This window comes from Pogona vitticeps, chromosome 4, assembly GCF_051106095.1.
Source record: "Pogona vitticeps strain Pit_001003342236 chromosome 4, PviZW2.1, whole genome shotgun sequence".
Taxonomy (NCBI): Eukaryota; Metazoa; Chordata; class Lepidosauria; order Squamata; family Agamidae; genus Pogona; species Pogona vitticeps.
The window spans coordinates 35819682-35837886 of NC_135786.1; the positions used below are offsets into that span (position 1 = coordinate 35819682).

At 37.9% G+C, this 18205-nt stretch overlaps 1 protein-coding gene across 9 annotated transcripts in view; it reads right to left on the reverse strand.

The window, feature by feature from the left end:
- The window catches only part of RALGAPB (Ral GTPase activating protein non-catalytic subunit beta), a 74405-nt gene that overhangs the window by 22135 nt on the left and 34065 nt on the right, over positions 1-18205 (reverse strand). For 3 of the 9 annotated variants that reach the window (XM_020782415.3, XM_072997052.2, XM_072997051.2), the window contains 11 exons: positions 17843-17878; positions 13989-14190; positions 12321-12488; positions 10818-10932; positions 10066-10213; positions 6679-6743; positions 6388-6517; positions 2777-2910; positions 1983-2165; positions 779-930; positions 146-333 (listed from right to left, as the gene is read on the reverse strand). In XM_020782415.3, coding sequence (XP_020638074.3) covers positions 146-333; positions 779-930; positions 1983-2165; positions 2777-2910; positions 6388-6517; positions 6679-6743; positions 10066-10213; positions 10818-10932; positions 12321-12488; positions 13989-14190; positions 17843-17878 — 1521 coding nt within the window. The remainder of the gene's footprint in view (positions 1-145; positions 334-778; positions 931-1982; positions 2166-2776; positions 2911-6387; positions 6518-6678; positions 6744-10065; positions 10214-10817; positions 10933-12320; positions 12489-13988; positions 14191-17842; positions 17879-18205) is intronic. The other 6 variants (XM_078393265.1, XM_020782419.3, XM_072997054.2 and 3 more) reach the window with 3 other exon arrangements.

Here is an 18205-nt window from a genome sequence, read left to right on the forward strand (position 1 = left end):
GGCACTAGTTTTAACCGTGCAGAGGCAATCTAAGCCAACACCTGGCTGCACAAACTGGAATGAATCCATTAACACAAATCTTGCCATAATTCTAGCAAGGTCTTTTGCATACTCACTTGAAAAAGCAGAAAATGAATTTACTCACTTTGTTCATTCCCAAGGGGCTGTTCCAACATTGCAAGAATGACACTGTTGTCCAGGACAAAGTAGCGGAAGCTGTATTTGTTTATGGATGGTAGACGGGAGTATTTAATTAAGGTGATTTCATTTACCAAGCTGCAAGGGGAGGCGGGGCCGCTGGGTGAAGGAAAAGCTCCAAGCACTTGCATGATGCTGTAAAACAAATAAAACAATTCTGTCCAAATCTTACTGCAAAAAATCATACTTTGCTGGAGAGCAGAACAATTAAATATATGGCATCTTTTCCAATAAGATATGACCATAAGGAGTTATCTAGTCTACATTCCTAACTAACATAATCAAGCAAATGAGACTTTTAAGAAAAATGCAGAAACAGAAACTGTCCTGTTCAGACAGAAAGTCAACAAACCAATACAAAAGCAAATTCCTTTAATCAGCACCTTTGAACTTAATTTGTATGAAAAAATGTACCCAATACTCTTGAATATTATGTAATCTGTCAATCCATGCAGCTTGGCTGAGGAAGATGATCTACTAGGATAAAAAACCGAGTTGGCTACCACTGTTCTAAACTAAGTATTTTTCTAAGATTTTCACACTGTCAGCCAATGGAATTCTTTTAAATAACTTTCCATACCACGTGAGGGTTGCTTCCGCTGCATCCTTCACCCTCATGGAAGCAGGATTTGGCTCCTTATCTCCTTTGTATTTGACTTCTTGATCACTATTTCTAGATTTACTTCCTGAGATGCCCAATTCCACAATCTCCAATACTTCTTTTAAACAATCCTAAGAGGAGGGTAGAAACCACACCATTTAGATATCTAGCAGACTCATCACCTCATACTGTATATAAATTCACCAGGAAATGTTTATCAAAGAAAATGGCAATATTAAAGTCGTTGGAAGAGCGTTGTACTATGTGCAATCTGTTTTGTGTATACTTGACTAGTTCTGTTCCCATGAGTCTACACAGCTTCTATGAAATATGACATTTTGTCCATCTTCCCACAGCAAATGTCATAATCAACCCACTTCTAGCTTATCAGCGTAGAGCCCTTATATTATTAAACATTCAGTTTCCTGCTTCACTGACTTCATGTACAACCCAGAGGCACTAAAAAAATAAAACATGAGTCTGAAATCTAACCTGAAAACAGACCAGCAGATTAGAAAGTCTATTTATTCAAGATACTTTTTCCCTAACCCTCATACAAAAGCAGACAGAAGATTTCATATTGCACAGCAGGAATATCATGGGGGTAGCAATATGGTGCACATGATCCCTATCACACTTTACTGAATTTCTTTCAGAAAGCTGCAGATCTCCTCAGGGTTAAAAGGACCAACTCACTAGTAGCTGCTGCACCATGGAAACAAGCATAGATAAATTTTGATGGATATATTTTTGGGTAATGGGTAAGGATGCTTAATGTCTAACGCTTCTAGAGCACAGTGAGGTGTCTGTATGTGTGTGGCTCACAAATACTTGAATGTACATCACACTTCTGGTGATCAGTTTGTTCATAAAGCATGCAGCAATGGTTAAGTTGCAAAAGTTCCAGCAACAAGTTCTATCCCCTTGGCGCCACTTTGCCATCCAAGACAGAGTTGATAGTTTGCTGTCAATTTGTTATTTTTCAAGTGAACAGTTAGAAGGATAGCTCCTAGAGCAACTGCAGGGTGGTGAACTTTGGTCCTCCAATAAGAGTTTGATTTTCCTGCCATGCAGGTTTCATGCGTGACCTTGCAAAACATGAGGGTGCACAACAGTTTTTTTAACATTTCATGGAAACGTAATGTTATTTCTAGTGACTAGAATATCATTAAGTTCCACTCACCTTTTCATCAAGCATATCTGGATGTTCAGTGAGCCAAACACAGAGACACTGAAATGCTGCTACTATCATGGAATGAAGATCTCTGGAATGGAGAGGGGCTGGACGACTACACTGGTACACAATGTAACTGCACACAGAACTAATTGCTCTCTTCCTGTCAGAAGAATCAACAGCAACCTTCACCTGAAGACAGTGGCACAAACAGATGTTCAGCTAGAAGCCTCTTTAAGCAAGTCACCCTGCGCCCCCCTCCTTTTTTGTTGTTGCCCAATTTTACAGCTTAAAAATATATATATATATAAAGTAAGGCTCTGTGGAGGCCACAACAGTTACAAACAAAGCAACATAAAAACTTAACTGGTGATACATAATGGGAAAGTAAAGAGAAAAAAATTCTAGATTTTCATTGTTTTCTACATATCTACTTACCCAACTGGGCTGAAAAACTCTCCTGTCTTTTCTCTATTTATTTTAAGTAAGCCGCCCCGAGTAGACGTGGTCTAGAGGGGCGGGGTATAAATTTAATAAATAAATAAATAAAATAAATTAAGTCAATATGCTAAGTTATTTGAATTGTTTAACCATAATAACAATAATAATTTTATTTACGAGAAGGGAAAATATTACACTTCACAGGAGAGACAGATTCTCAGGATGGAAAAAAAATTATTTTGCCAGCTCTGCCAGATGTTCCCTGACTAGAGAGGACAGAAAACTCCACAACTATCAGTAGTGAAGAATAGCTAAGAAACAGAAATACAGCCCAAATCTCACAGTCTGTTACTGATACTCACCTTTGCCAAACCAGAAAGAAGCTCCAAAGCAGCTAATGAGATGCTCATTTCCTGTCTCCACTGCGCATTAAGTCTTTGTGTCACCAAATGAATGCTGCGAATCAGGAGTCCGGCTGCTGTATCTGTATGAAGAGCTAGGATATAAACCCCAATACCAAACACCACAGGGAGGGAAAACAACTAAGCATTAGTAACAATCAGCAAAGCAGACAATCAGGCAGACGCTAAAGCAGCCACAGTGCACACAGAAAACAAGGCCCATATCTGTTTGGAAAGCAAACATAAAACAATTCATATGTGCAAAATAACGTATTGAGACTCTAATTATTGAATTACTCCAAGTAGAATGGAAGATGCAGAAGCAGGCATGGCCAGGTGTTGGTTGCATGACAGACACCTTGTGAAATAGCTGTGCTAATCGCTTCCACATTTTCCATTTCTAATTCACAAGACACCAGCCTGAATGTCTCCTAAAGAATGTATGTGCTGACTGAAGAAGTTTTCTTGAACCTGGTAAGGAAATATTTTGAAATTTTCTTAATTGCTATCATCTTAGTCTTTTTTTAAACTACAGTATGTCTTAGATTGTGAGGCTGAAGATTTAAGTCTTTCTAGAAGTTCTCTCTATTTAGCTAAATAATGTGATAAAGTGTTATGAATAAATCAGTACTACAACATGGTATTAGGTAGCTAATAATATCTGAGGTAAGTGCAGAATATAAAAACATGATTTTAAAATTTCAGTTGTGTTTAGTTACCACTGTAAACTTTTGATCTCTGAAGGGTGGACAATTAAGGTATGAATCCTTAAAAAAATCCCTATCCTAGGGCAACACTATTTAAGGTTATTTAATATTTTCAATTAGAAGAACCTGTTTTGGCCGGCATCTTCAGAGGACAGAAGTAGCACTCCTGCTACTCCTGTCCTCTGAAGATGCCAGCCACAGAGACTGGCAAAATGTTAGGAAGAACAACCTTCAGAACACGGCCAAAGAGCCCAAAAAACCCACAACAACCAGCCTGTTTTCAGTTTACTCATACTTACGTTCCCACAAATGTTGGGAATACAAAACTTTTCCATGCCTCAGGCTGACTATTTTTACATGAGTTGTACACCTGTCATTTCCCAGACATTGTTTATCCTCTGCTAATCTAGCAGGTTTTGCCAGTTAAGCAAGTGTAAAACCTTTGTTATTCTTTGGAAGGACCTTCAGTAAGGATCAGCAAATGCCATACTTGACTATAACCAATCTTTAAATGACTCCCCACTGAGGGTGGTTTCTTTTATGAACGTAATAATAAATGAAGCACTTGTTTACCAACTTTCAGTGCAAAAATTTCCAGAGACTAGCCCATATTATTCTGAAGCCTGTTACAGCAAAAGCCTTGTGATACTTTAAAGACTAACAGGTTTTATCTGGCATATGTTTTTACTTGACAGGTAGCCATCACCCACAGTTATCAACCCTTTATAACCACTAATAAATTATTACAGTACTAGATCTTTTGCATTTCCTTAACAATTCACATTCCCTTCCTTCATATGTTTCTACAAATGTCTATCTTTTGAGGCTGTACTCCTTGCATCTAAAGAAGTAGGTTATAGCCTGCAAAAGTTTGATAACAAACAAAACAGTTAGTTTTTAAGGTTCCACAAGATTCTTTCCTCAAATTTACCACTTGAAATTTTTACATTAATATTTATAGCAAAAATAGTTAACTTGACTCTTCACTCAACTATTCATAATAAACTGTAACATAATTCACAGTCTGCATGAACACAAAACTGTAATATTATTAGATACACTAGCTTTTCCTCTCTGGGAGCTAGGGCAGGATGTAATTCCATGCTTGCCTTGTACTTGTACATAAGGATGAGGAACACCTAAATTTTATCCTTAGGAGTGACAATGGCAAGGAATTTCCTGATGCTTTTAACAGAATTTTCACATTGTAATTGACCAGTCTATCCCTCCATCCAAAAAAAAAAAAAAAAAAAAAAAAACACGTATGTTTTTAAGGATGAAAAGTTCAAATGTGCAGATGAAAGGGGGCAGCTAGCTGTTCTTAGGGAATCTGGTACACTCAGGTGATGTTTTAACAAAGTAGTGTAAATGGTAGGGTATTTCCAGTGTACTCCAGGAGCAGAGGAACCTTGGCTTTCCAAATGATCTGGATTTCAAGTCCAAGAAAAGACATTATGGGAGAGATTTCATTTCTGTTCTAGACAATGGCAGGGTGCCTGTTCACTTATTTAAAATTCTGAATATAAAGTTATTATAGGAAATGTAATTATTCAGAATTTGTCCAATTAAATGGCTTTTAATGCATATTTTACTTAGCTCTGATTATTTGGTTCAAAAGACTGAGAGAACAGTCACTACAAACCTCAGAAACATATATAACACACTATAAAGCAATATGTTCTTAATACAAAATGGGTAAGTACGGCACACAAAACATTTCAAATCAGAAGGACATTCCAGGTTAAATTCTATTGCAACAGAAAACATGTAAGACCACTGTCAATGAAACCAGTACATACTACTTTGCTAATTCCCAACTACTGATTAAATTCTATTCAAATGATGGAGCAGGACATTGCTTTTTAAATGCATTTGTAACACGCATAAAACACAGACTCAAGAAAATTAGATTTGTATCAATTAGTTGCTGGCATAATGACAAACATTTGTAAAAATCTTGGATTTCTTAAAATATCTACAGAACCTGTGTAAGATTTAGTTACACCTGTAATTAGACTTCCTAAAATGCAGACATAAAATGCACATGAAATTCACACACACATGGGACAAAAATTTTATATGAAATTATATCTTCCTCACTAGAAAACACCAACCAACCATGACTAGTGTTTCTCTCACCTCCTTACTAACCCATTTGTACATCCTTTATTGAGAATTGTTCCCTCATATCAATTACAGGAGCATTCCGTAGGAAGTCTCAATGTGGCAAATAGAAAAAAAGTGCTGTTTGCCACAGAAAAACTGTTGATGGGGTGAAGAGTAAAATAGAAATGCCTATGCTCCAAAGGTTGCAAGTGGTTACCTTCACTCTTGAGATTCCCTCAAGTTCCTTCGAAATTAGCTTCTATTCTATGATTCTATGATTGTTTCTTTTCTGTCTTCTTCCCACCTCCAGTCTTCCTTTCATAAGACTTCTGTCTTATGAAAAGAAGCATTACGTTTCATCTATTTCCTTTTTGACCCTTTATAGATAACTCCCTCCTTGCTTCCCAATAGGCTTAGTGACATTCCCGCCATGCCTCTTCCCCCACCCCTGTGGATACATAGCCAGTAAACTCTTAATAGTGGTACCTATGGACATGCTGATCTTTCAGCTTACATCCACCAATGCTTTCCCTCTCTCAAACTCCATCTGCCTGATCACTATTAAGTCTTCACCAGGCTGCTCAAGAAAGCAACACCATCATATTGATGATGAGTTAAATAGTTCATAATAAAACAAAGCTATTTACCTCTTTCTCTTTTTAAATTTAAAAAAAAGCACAGTTTGAAAGCTAATTTTAAAAAAAAGTTATTTGTAATTTGGAGCATGTTTATAAATATTTGATTCATCCAACTGCTTACCATAATCCCTTAGAAGAGCCTGAGCTGGTCTCTCACTGTCAGGAGTTGTGGGTTCAGTACTTCCTCCACTTGCTGTACTGATGCCACTGTTAGTACGACTGTGGCTTTTTGGTACAGCATTCTCACCATTCTGTTAAGTTTGAAAACAGATTACTATGAGTGGATGAATGCTATAATGATTATTCTCACATACCTAAGGCAGGCATTCTTTGTATTCCAGTTGTGATATTGCTTGCTGCAATTAAACAAAGTTTCTGGCAGTCTTCTTCAAAATAAAGGGAAGCATCTTACCGTCTCCAACTGGCAACCAATGGCTTCTAGGAGTGCTGAATCTTGTACAATGTTCAACATAGCACCTACACAATAAAAAAGTCAAATGTGTACATTAAAACATTTATATAGAATTTGAATACCACTATAAACATATTGAAAGGCCTTTATTTTTGTTGCTAATTATATTGCCATTTTTCATTCAGATTTTTCAAAGAACAACTCCAATTTTTAAAAAATTCACAGTCTCATAGATTATTATTGTAAACATATTTTTGGATGGACATCCATCTTTATTTCTGTGAAAATCCATCAAATCACCTCCACCCTCTCCTGCAACTGAAGGGCTACATGCCCAAAGTTTGGAAATTTCTGTCAGATTCACTGAGTTTGAAGACTCCAGCTCCACTGGGAAGCCACATGAAAATCTGTCTAAAATTGGTGGTTTTCGTTTGTAACTGCCCTCCATCATTATGCCATTTCTAAGAACTACACATAGTACCACACATCTTGCTGTAGGTTTCTCATCACCCTAACTATTCAATAATGGGTCAGAAAGAATGCAGGTGTTCTCAACATGTAGAACCACAGTTAGTTTCTCTTAATGCTACAATTCTCTGCTCATTCACTTTCAGTTAAGTTGCACTAGATTTCAACATGACCTTCTTTCCATTTGCTCAAAATATAGTTCAGCTGACAAGAAGGGATTCCAAATTTCTTTTACATCTCTATGACCCCTCATCTTTAGAAGTTGAAGATTATAGGGCAAATAGTAACTGGTTGTTGTGGGGTTTTCAGGCTCTTTGGCTGTGTTCTGAAGGTTGTTCTTCCTAACGTTTTGCCAGTCTCTGTGGCCGGCATCGTCACAGGACAGCACTCTGTTATTCAGCTTGTATGAAAAACAACTGACTGCTTTGTAAGCACAGAATGCATATTCAAAAAGATGAGGCATTTTAAGTGCTAAATGAAAACCTTTTAATAGAGTAGACTGAAGAAGACACTAATAATACAAGGGCGCATGCAACAAAATATTGCAGCAGAATACTCCTGTTTGGGATTCAAGCTAAAAAATGTATGCCTTCATCTAAGATTCATTCCATCCCTATTCTCCCAGTATTATTTTGCTTTTGCAAAAGTTGGCCAGCATTCTCCTAACCCTGAGGTTCTCCTAAGCCCAGTGATATCTCCAACCTCTGGTACAGTATGTGGATAGTGTTGTCTTTGGCTACACCGGGATTAGTCCTAAGCTTCTTATTAACATACATAATACCAAACGCACATGCGGTGTTTATGCTCTGAATTCAACCGAGAAATGTTTCTTATAGAAGCATTAAACATGAAAAGCAAAAGGCAGCTTTTGTTAAGTGCCAACTAAAATTGATTGGGGGATGCCTGAAAAGCAGTGCAGAAAATACAAAAGAGAAAATAGAGAAGCCTTAGAACAGGATGCTCAGCTAAGGTTTTATGATATTGGAATATTTTGTCTGCTAGCATACTAGCCCTGTATTTGAGTAATGGTGCAATAACACAAATTGTTCCCTGAGCTCAGAATTAGGATATTTCTGAAGTTGCTCTACAAGATATAAAGAAAAAAATGCTGCCAAAAATGCACAGTTCTTCTCACTCCATATCTTTTTAATGTTTCTTTCTTTCACAAAGGGCTTTTATTATGCCAATTAGCAGCAATCACTGCTGTGATGCTTTTGTTAAATTATTGTAGGGAGAAGTTTGAAGCTTGAATAAAGAAGTGGAAGAGGATAACCTCACTTTAAATAAAAAATGATATGAAATGTAGGAAGTGAGATACACAGGAAAGAAAGAGCAATATGCTATTAATCATATATTGCTGTATATATGATATAGTTGGATACAACACATATATGTTTCTCTCCAATGTTAAATTATTACGTAATATCAGAACAAACATCACTCAGACGTAGCAAATTACCCTCTGGGAATACCATCAGAAAAATATCTTCTTTATCAGATTGGAAGCCAAAATATCAATGAAGCTTAAATATTACTCTTCTGAGATTGTGACCAGTTCATTACTGTTAGTGTATGAAGTGTGTGTGTGTGTGTGGGGGGAAATAAAAACAAAACAAGCCCTCATCATTTACTCATTATCACCTATCAATGGTTGGGAAAAGAGGCAGGCCAGGTCTTCCACCTACACAGCTCAAGGCAGAGATGGCTACTGCAATTGCATATGCTATATATAGTGTAATCACAATACACAATGTCATCCACAATGATGCCTCTATAGTATCACAAATCAAAGGCAGTACACTACAGATGGCACCTTTCCTCTATCTCTCCTGGCAGTCTGTGGTCTAAGGAAGGTGGTGCCTCTCCATTACTGAAGGACAGTATACCCGCTACTCACACCACAGGCAACCCCTGGTTGCCATTATAAAACTCATACAACTAGATGATAAACTCATATGCTTTCCCTTGCTGTCCACTCCAGGCACACACAGGACTCACTCAATGCAGAAGTAAATACAGTGGTGCCTCACTTAACGATTTTAATTGGTTCCAAAACATCGCTAAGCGAAATGGGGTTTCCTATTGAAATGCATTGAAAACCGGATAATCTGTTCCAATAGGAACGAATTGCCATCCTTAAGCGAAAATCGCCATAGGAAACATCGCTAAGCGAAACGCAGTTCCCCAACTGAAATGCAATGAAACCTATTCAATGCATCTCAATGGGGGAAAAATTCAACAAATTAAAAAAGAGTCAGAACAAAGTCAAATTTGGTTAACAAAGGGTTTATTAAGTGCACTTTATGATTTCAAACATTTTAAACAGTAAATTTTAACTTTATAACATTTAAAAAACAGCAAATATGAGGCTGTTTAAACCATCGTTAAGCGAAACAGGGGACCCAAAAATTTAATCGTTATGCAAAGCATGGTCTCAACATCGCTAAGCAAAAATCGCCCATAGGGACCATCGTTAAATGGAGCGCAAAAACACTCCGAAAAAGTCATCACTAAGCAAATTCATCGTTAAACGAAGCACTTGTTAAGCGAGGCACCACTGTAGTTGAAAGAAAATGTTTTCTACTTTTAGTTTCTTTAAGGCACAGTCTATGTTAGTAAAGGGTAAGTCACTAGACATGCTTTGCGACTGGTACTAAGGAACCCGAAAGTCTTACAGACAAGACACAAATTCCCCGCATTACCAAAGTCACTGGCCTGAAGCAGGATCTGCAACACTGGAGGTTTTAACTTTGTCTGCCCTGTAACCTCCACCTCTGGCCATCTCTGTGGCCTTTCTAGCCACAGGGAATCCGACTTTCTCAGTGCCAGGATACTGTTCAAAGGCTACTGTGAACCCTAAACACCCAGGGCAGGCACACATTCAAAAGCTCATTGCACAAATCAAGTAGAAAAAGCAACCTAGTATCATCTGAGTGTTGTTGGGGTCCGTTTCTGTCTGTAGTGCTCCTATTAATATGTTCACCAGCCTCAGCTTCAAAGAAAGGAAGGTTACTGGTTTATCATAGGATGAACTGTCATCATTGCTGAATTTTCCTTCCAGAACAACCTGAAAAATAAATCACTTTTATTGTCTATGACAGCAGAGATGAACTAGAGACTAGAAGTGCTACTATATAGGGCCCTTCTACAAATGTAGCAGGCATATGATATAGTTTTATATCGATTTTCTTGTTTTTCCAATATCCTATCATAATCCTCCAGGAAGGGAAGCCTAGTAAAATAATACTCTCAAATGGATTCCTAAACTAATTTGATGAAAATAAATGTTTAAAATCAAATATAAGTTTCCTTGTTCAAAGTAAAATAAATTAAACTTAATTGATGCCCTGTATATATTTGTATTTCAGGTGTAAAGAGTCACACTTATTAAACCAGTGTCACATTGCATTTGCTATTTCTAGTTCCAGACATCTGAATAAAAGAATCTGCTAGCACAAAGATCTTAGTGTATGATTTTGTAATTGGCTAAAAATCTTCTTACTAGAAATACTAATCAATATTTGTTTTGTAAATTTACTTCTTCCCTATATAATAGCAACACAATAAGAGGGAAATCCCTTTTACTGAATTGCTAATTTGAAAACAGAACTACTGTCAGATTTACATTCAAACTGTAAAATACACAACAAAGAAACTCCACCATTGGTTACCTCTGATTTTATTGTTCCAAAATGATGGGGAAGAGGCAACAAAGACAGTAAAATATTGATAGAGGCTCTTCTTAGTTCTGTGGGATTCACATATGTTTTGAATTTTGAGAGTTCCCTGAAAATAAAAATGAGATTTAAATCTTTGTTGCTGTTGTTGTAATTAACCAATTCTATTTAAAGCTTTATTTTAAAAAACTTCTGCTAGCCTAGATACATGGAAATAAGTCTCAATCTCCATCAATGTGTGTTATTATACTGTAGTACTATCTGAAACTGTTATAAAAGGTCAGTGCACCTTTGAAAGTCAAAAGCACTTCAATACTTTATTCTACTTTAATGTAGATTACGATATTTTCAATCTTTATAACCCAAAAATAAAGGTCTCACCACATTTCAGAGCCTTGCGGTTATTATTGTATTAGAGGGTTATATGTGATCTCTTATAACACTTGTGCAGTTTACTGCCAGTCTGACTCCCAATACAACCAGACTCAATAACATTCAATGCTTATTGTGTGCTCAAAGGACAGAAAATGACAGCAAATAAAGTTAAGCAATATTAGAAGAAAATAATTTCATGTCTAGATATACATGCTTCCTCTTTTTAACAGAAAAATTCAAAGGAGAATCCTGAGTTTCAAACAAGTATAATTATATAAATCTGGCAACTGTATAGCATCCATCACATAATAATTTGAAAATTATTAGGTTGTAGTCATGTGTAAGTATAATCTACAAACTATATTCAGGCCTCCTTATTACGTTTCTCTTGTATTGCTTGTACTGACTGAACAAGTTCATTCACCTTTGTTCTGTAGCAAACCACCACCAACTCTCATCAGTAATAAGTTTTTTTTTAAGTAGCAAAATATTCCTTGTTCCCTTTGGCACTGCTAATTTCTCTTACCCATTACTTTTAGTGGGACATAACAAAACAGATTTACACAGCACAAATTGTTCTGTATTTCTGACAAGTATTCACATATGTATTGACAATCATTTCCTAACATTCTCTCCAAAGCACTTGTCTTCTCCAAAAAAAGTTCTCATTCTAAGCTAGTAAAGGTAAAGGTTCCCCTTGACAATTTTTGTCCAGTCGTGTCCGACTTTAGGGGGCGGCGCTCATCCCGCTCTTCAAGCCATAAAGCCAGCGTTTATCCGAAGACAATCTTTCCGTGGTCACATGGCCAGTGTGATTTAGACACGGAACGCTGTTTACCTTCCCACCGAAGTGGTCCCTATTTATCTACTCGCATTTGCATGCTTTCGAACCGCTAGGTTGGCGGGAGCTGGGACAGGCGACGGGCGCTCACTCCGTCACGTGGATTCGATCTTACGACTGCTTGGTCTTCTGACCCTGCAGCACAGGCTTCTGCGGTTTAGCCCACAGCACCACCACGTCCCTAAGCTACATTTCTGAATTTGCAGTCTAAAGGGTACAAAAGAAAACTGCTTACCAAAAACATTCGGAAGCAAACAAGTAAAATGAGCACATGCACATACCTGTCAGGTAAAATAGTTTCAAGTGCTGAAATGAAGTAAGGAACTAAGACATCAATCCCTTTCAGGTCACAGCAGAACAACGCTGGGGAGTTTAGAATAATACTTGCCAGAACTGGGTGGCAAACAGAATCTGCTATCTGCAAACCCTGAATTAAAAGCATGTAAAATCTGGCAGAAAAAGATAGATTTAATGAGTTATCAGAAAGAAACATTTGCAATCCATTTTCTTATGGGATAGGCTTACAGGCAAAAGGGAATACAACATTTTTATATGGACACTGTGAACACTTAGAATAGAGGTGGGGGAAGCATAACCCATGGGCTGCATTTAATTCTTCAGGGGCATTTTTGTGGCATCCAAGACTACCTGAGAGGTTCCATTAAATATTTTTAAAAATATTATGCCATTATCATTGATTTAAAAAGAGCCCTACTTTTTCTCCTGGGGATCTTGGGAGTGTCATAAGGCCCAGTATCCTTTTTAAAAAAAAAAAAAAAACCCAAACATCTGTGCACTTCCTTTAAAAATATATTAAAGTGCTGAAAATGACCATTTCTGAGCCTGGTGAAGCATGCAGCAGGGCTCTGGACCTAAATTTTGCCCCTCAAATCTAGCAAGGTTGCCCATCTCCATATCTTCCATATCCTTTATGTTATTAAAAAGCAACAAATTGTATAGCAGGATCATTTTCAATCTTGCACATATTTTATATTAGCTAGATTCAGCAAAAAGAAAAAAAGAAAAAGAAAAAGTCAATTAGTGCTCAGGGGTAGATTACAAATGTGTTCCACTTAGACTGCATGGTAGAAGGGGCAATCAACAATACAATGCAGGCTGCAACCCTGTGAGAAACTTCCAGAGTCAATGAATTGTCATGTTTTTAAAAATCTATGCTTTTTTGAACATGCTAATTGATATGATCACTATAAAGCAGTAACAGGGAAAACAACTGAAAAGAATGGAAGAACTGTACAAAATGGCCTTCAAAACAGTGTCTTTCTTCTCTCCCCATATTATTTAGCATAGTGAGTCAGCACTGATATGATCATAAACATATTTTATCAGAGGCCAACTGGTGACCAAGTGATACTGTAAACTATGGTGTCACATATTGCTACATATTACAAGGTATTAAAGGGCTGTTCAGTTCTTATGTTCTTCGCTCCCTATCACCTGTAGTGCTGAGTAACATTTTCATGCATTTTAAGTAAAGACTATCAAATGCATGGTCATCTTTCACTCTCTCCAGTAAATGACATCAAACTATACATACGGGGGGGGGGGGGGGGAGGAATAAAAGTCATGGGCTCCTGTATTCATGCAGGCAAGCAAAATGAGAGGAGCTATATTATATCACACTCTTCCCTTGCCTAACACAGCCATTTAAATATATTGACTGAGCTCTTTTTATTTGCCTCACTGTTCTTCCCTAAACTCATAAATAACAAAATTTTGCACTGTAAGAGAGAGATAGTACATTCTTGGGGAAATTCTATGCTATATTATTTTTCACTTGATAAAACCGGAGAACATTAAACAAGCTCTTTTATATGTTTAACTAATGCTTAGATGTTATAGAGCACTTTACTTGTCAAACCTAAAATAATTCATTCTTATTCATATACTCTAAACCAGACAACATCTTAATTTAAAAATTAAGTCAGTACCGGGATAAATAGGCTGGTAGTATATCCTCTCCAGTCTTCTTGCTACAAAATATTCTACAAAGTGTTCCACATGCCTCTGCTCTGCCTGATTCATAGTTGTCTGAAAATTCGCCTGCATCAAACATAAGATTGGATGCCATTGTGTCTGCTGACATTTGTGACCCCTTCCGGCGAAACTCCACACTAGCTTGTGTTGCTATAGCTAGAAACAAAAACGAGAAGCACAGAGTTTCATTACATTTGTCAATATATTGGATAGGCTCATGGGATCCTGGACACAAAGATCAAGTCAAATTTAGTCATCGTAAAAGCCGTTAGTTCATTACATTTGAATTGCTGCCTCTGTTTATAAAGCATTTATGTCTAGTTCTACAAGAAAAGAGAAACTGAATCCCTTCAGTCTCACACAAATGTATAATCTCCTCCCTCAGCATTTAATGATGCATAATCCATGCTGGCCAAGTGCACAAGCTTCTGCTTCATTCAGATTTCCAGCAATGTGCATCAAGCAGCCTCTTAGTAAATACCCCTATTACTTCTTTCACATCTGTGCCTTCTATTTTTCCAACTAACTCCACCTCAAAACCTGTTCTGGTCTTTTCTATTACACAAATCCCACTTAATTCTCTAATGGTCACCCTTCATCTTTTGCCACTGTCATGAAAGTACCTGTACACCTGTGGTGCTGACACACAGTTTACGTAGAGTTGGTACAATTGTGCAACCTAACAAAAGAGGCAAATGTGAGATTACAATGAAAAATGTGTTTGGGGTAAGCACTGAATTATACTGCGTGATTTAAATTTGCTGTGAGCTGGCTTCTGAACTTTTTCTCTAGCACTGCTTTGAAAAAAATGAAGGGGGGTGTTCACTTTAGGGGTTAGGAAGTACTTTGCAGGAAAATAAGCAAGGATCCACAGAGCCACAGACTAAAGCCCAAGCCTTCCAAACATACCTAGTCTTTTCACCTAAAGCACATAAGTTCCACTAGAGATCACCTCATAGACCTACCATCTGCACAAGTTTTTATGAGGCACATAGGATGGCGGTGGGAGTGGGGGCTCAGAAGTGGATAGCAAGGATGGAACTTCCAATGTATATGTGGAGGTTTATCCTGTGTTAATTACTCTGGTACCATAAATTGCAGACAGGATTTGATTAATTCATTAAATATATCCTGAGGTTAAATGAATTGGCTGTTTGCTTTCTCTGCCTATATTTTCTTTAGCAGCAGCCAAATTTCCTACAAGCTTGTCCTGTCATCAATGACTTGTAAAAACATGCATCATTTCATTCTTTCCAGCAGTCAATCAGTAAGTTTGGCAATAAAAATGCCATTTCCCTAAAGTTTTGCCTGATTTCCAAAAATGAGAACATTCTGATGTTTCCAGAAAAGGTAAAAAGTTTAAGATTATAATATAGAAGGACAGTCACAAAAAAGATTTGCTTACTTACATAATTATGGTTCGTCAAGTGGTGACCCATATACCACACATAGGGATTCTGCACTTGCTCAGACCTTACTTCAGAAAGTTCCAGATCCTCAAAAAGGAAAGTGTCTCTCTGCCTCTACCCCACCCTCCTTTACCCAACTGTGAGGTAAGTGAGGCATCAGTATCAGGAGGGTATAAAAGAGCTGGGGATGACACTGGTCAAAGGGTCAAAGCCTGAGATGATGACTGGGGCGATCCTGGTTGCTGGTGTTGTTCACGTAGGAGGCACATAGTGGTGAATCAGTGTGGAGACTGAGATTGATTTTGAGAGTCCTAATGGAAATGGGAGTCATGGAGGTGCTCATGTCATTGGGGGGAGTATTCCCACAGACTGTTAGTGTACGACTCCCAAGATCGAGGGGGGTGCGGGTACATGAGCGGGACCTGCTATGGTCACAGGATCGAGATCAACTTCAGTATGATTGGGATGGCCATCCCATGTCCCCATACATGAAGCAAGGGGAGCAAAAGAAAGAAGCGTAATAAGGGGTCCTCATGATACTGTATTGGGAGCCCGCTGAGGGAGACTGCAAGTAGTGTGGTTGGTAGCAATATGGTGGAGATCTTGAGACCAATCTCGAAGTGGGTCTTATAGTCTCCCTGTAACATTGTCTTGGTTGCAAAGACCACTGGGTAAGGAAGAGGGATCGCAATCTCTATGTTTGCCTTCCTTCTGATGGTGGAGGTATTGTTCTTGCAGAGAAGAAGGTCGTCTTTCTGAGATGGCGTCACTCTGTGCAAAGGGGCTCAAACACTCGTCCTCTGAAACCGAGATGGTGTATTGAGTGTTGGCAATAGGAAGAGAGGTCAGCTCTCGGATTGGTAGCTGGGGATCCGAGGTCACCACAACGACACCAGCATCTGTGAGTTGTCGTTTTTTCTTTGTTTTGGTTGCCTTGATATTGAAGGCTGCCTGACGTTTTTGAGCACCATGCTCTTATTTCTTCATCAACTTCAAAGATGGTTTCAAGGAATACGAGGGAGCAGGCTTGGGTTCCAGGGGTTTTTCCAGTAGTGTTGTCTGGTTCATCTGTGGATTGGGATTCAGCTTAGTAGGGCATCCACAGCTTGAAGGGATTGTCCCCAGAGGAAGAATAGGAGTCAAGACTGCAGATTCTTAAGTAAGAGCCATGAAACTTTTGCAGATTCTGAAATGCTGAAATAAGTGGATTTCTCCCAGGCAAAAAAAAGACAAATGTTGTGTTCTTCTGATTTTAGGACTTTCTCGCCACAAGTGGCACACTTTTTCATCAAAGCAGCCATAAATTGTCAGGGAAAAGGGAGCAGAAGTGCCATGGTTGGGAGGGTCCCCTCTAGCTTTACCTAAATAACTATCTCTCTCCCCTCCTCCCCCTCCCTTTTGTTGAGGGAGGGAGGGAGGGAGGGAGGAAGGAAGGAAACTTATTGAAATGACAGTGAGGCGGAGGCTCCAGAACAGTTCTTCACGTGCTGCTGCAATAGTGGGCAAAAAAGGACTGAGGAAAGTGGGGCCACATACGCACAGTATATACAGAGAGGCACTTTCATTTTTGAGGTTCTGGACCTTTCCAAAGTGAGGTCTGCACAGGCGCAGAACCCATATGTGTCTGTACATAGACACCATGATGAAGAAGAGAGCCTAATTCCAACAGTACTAAAGCCATGAAAGCCTTTGAGAATACACAGCACTAAAGCAACTGAATTAACTGATTTCTAGAATATCAGGAGAATTCTGTACACAAAGGAATTTTGCAGCCTTATCCTAAGCATGCTTGCTAAGAAGCCTCACTAAATTAAGTTAAACATACCTCTGAACAAGTGTGCACAGGTCTGCAGCCTAAATCAGCTGCCATCTTACAAACAGAAGCTCTGCTCATGTCCTGAATATTTATTATAAATTTGATAAATTGATAATTTAGAAAATCAATGTCAATTATGAAGTTTTATTTCATCACAGATTTGTAACAGTATAATCAACTAAATCTAAATCTTTATGCGTCTTCCCATGAGCCATTTTTATCCTGAATAAGCTATCCAGCAATACTTTATTAATTAGGGGAAAAAACTACATGCAAAAAGCATACAAATCAAAACACTAGTTCTGTATAAAGTAAGCTTTAAAAAAACATGGTTAGTGCAAAGTCCGTAAATTCATGACATGATCACAGACTAGAGTACAGAAAACGATGGGACTGATTCAGGCAGATTAATTTGCTTTTGCCAACAATCCTCCCCATTTAAAGAAGCAACACACAGTTACTCATTTTTCCCATGTGATGAGCAAAAGCTTTAAAGGATGACAATGATAAAAATTAAAACATGGGATTATGGAAAAAAGAAAAAATGACTGCAATTAAAGAGAAGCTACTAGTTCCTACTTACAAGATTTATAAGAAAGAAGAATTTGGATAAAAGATGCTGCAAGATAATAGAAATAAAATGGAAACAAATCAAAGGACAGCAGTAGTTATAAAATACTTTAAAGATGGTGAAACTTTAATAACAAGTTAAGCAGCCTTTAGGTTTTTAAAAACAGATCAAAAGCTTATGATCTAGCAGGCTTGTTAAACACACAGGAAATTGGCAGTAGGGTAGAAAAATTATGATTTCATGCAGAGCTATGAACAAAAGTTTAAAAAGTATACTGCCATAGGTTAGGTTTAAATATGCAGTACGTTCAGACGTGTAGAAATATTGCTCTCTTTTCAACTCAGGCAGCTATTTGATTTATTTCATGTACTAACA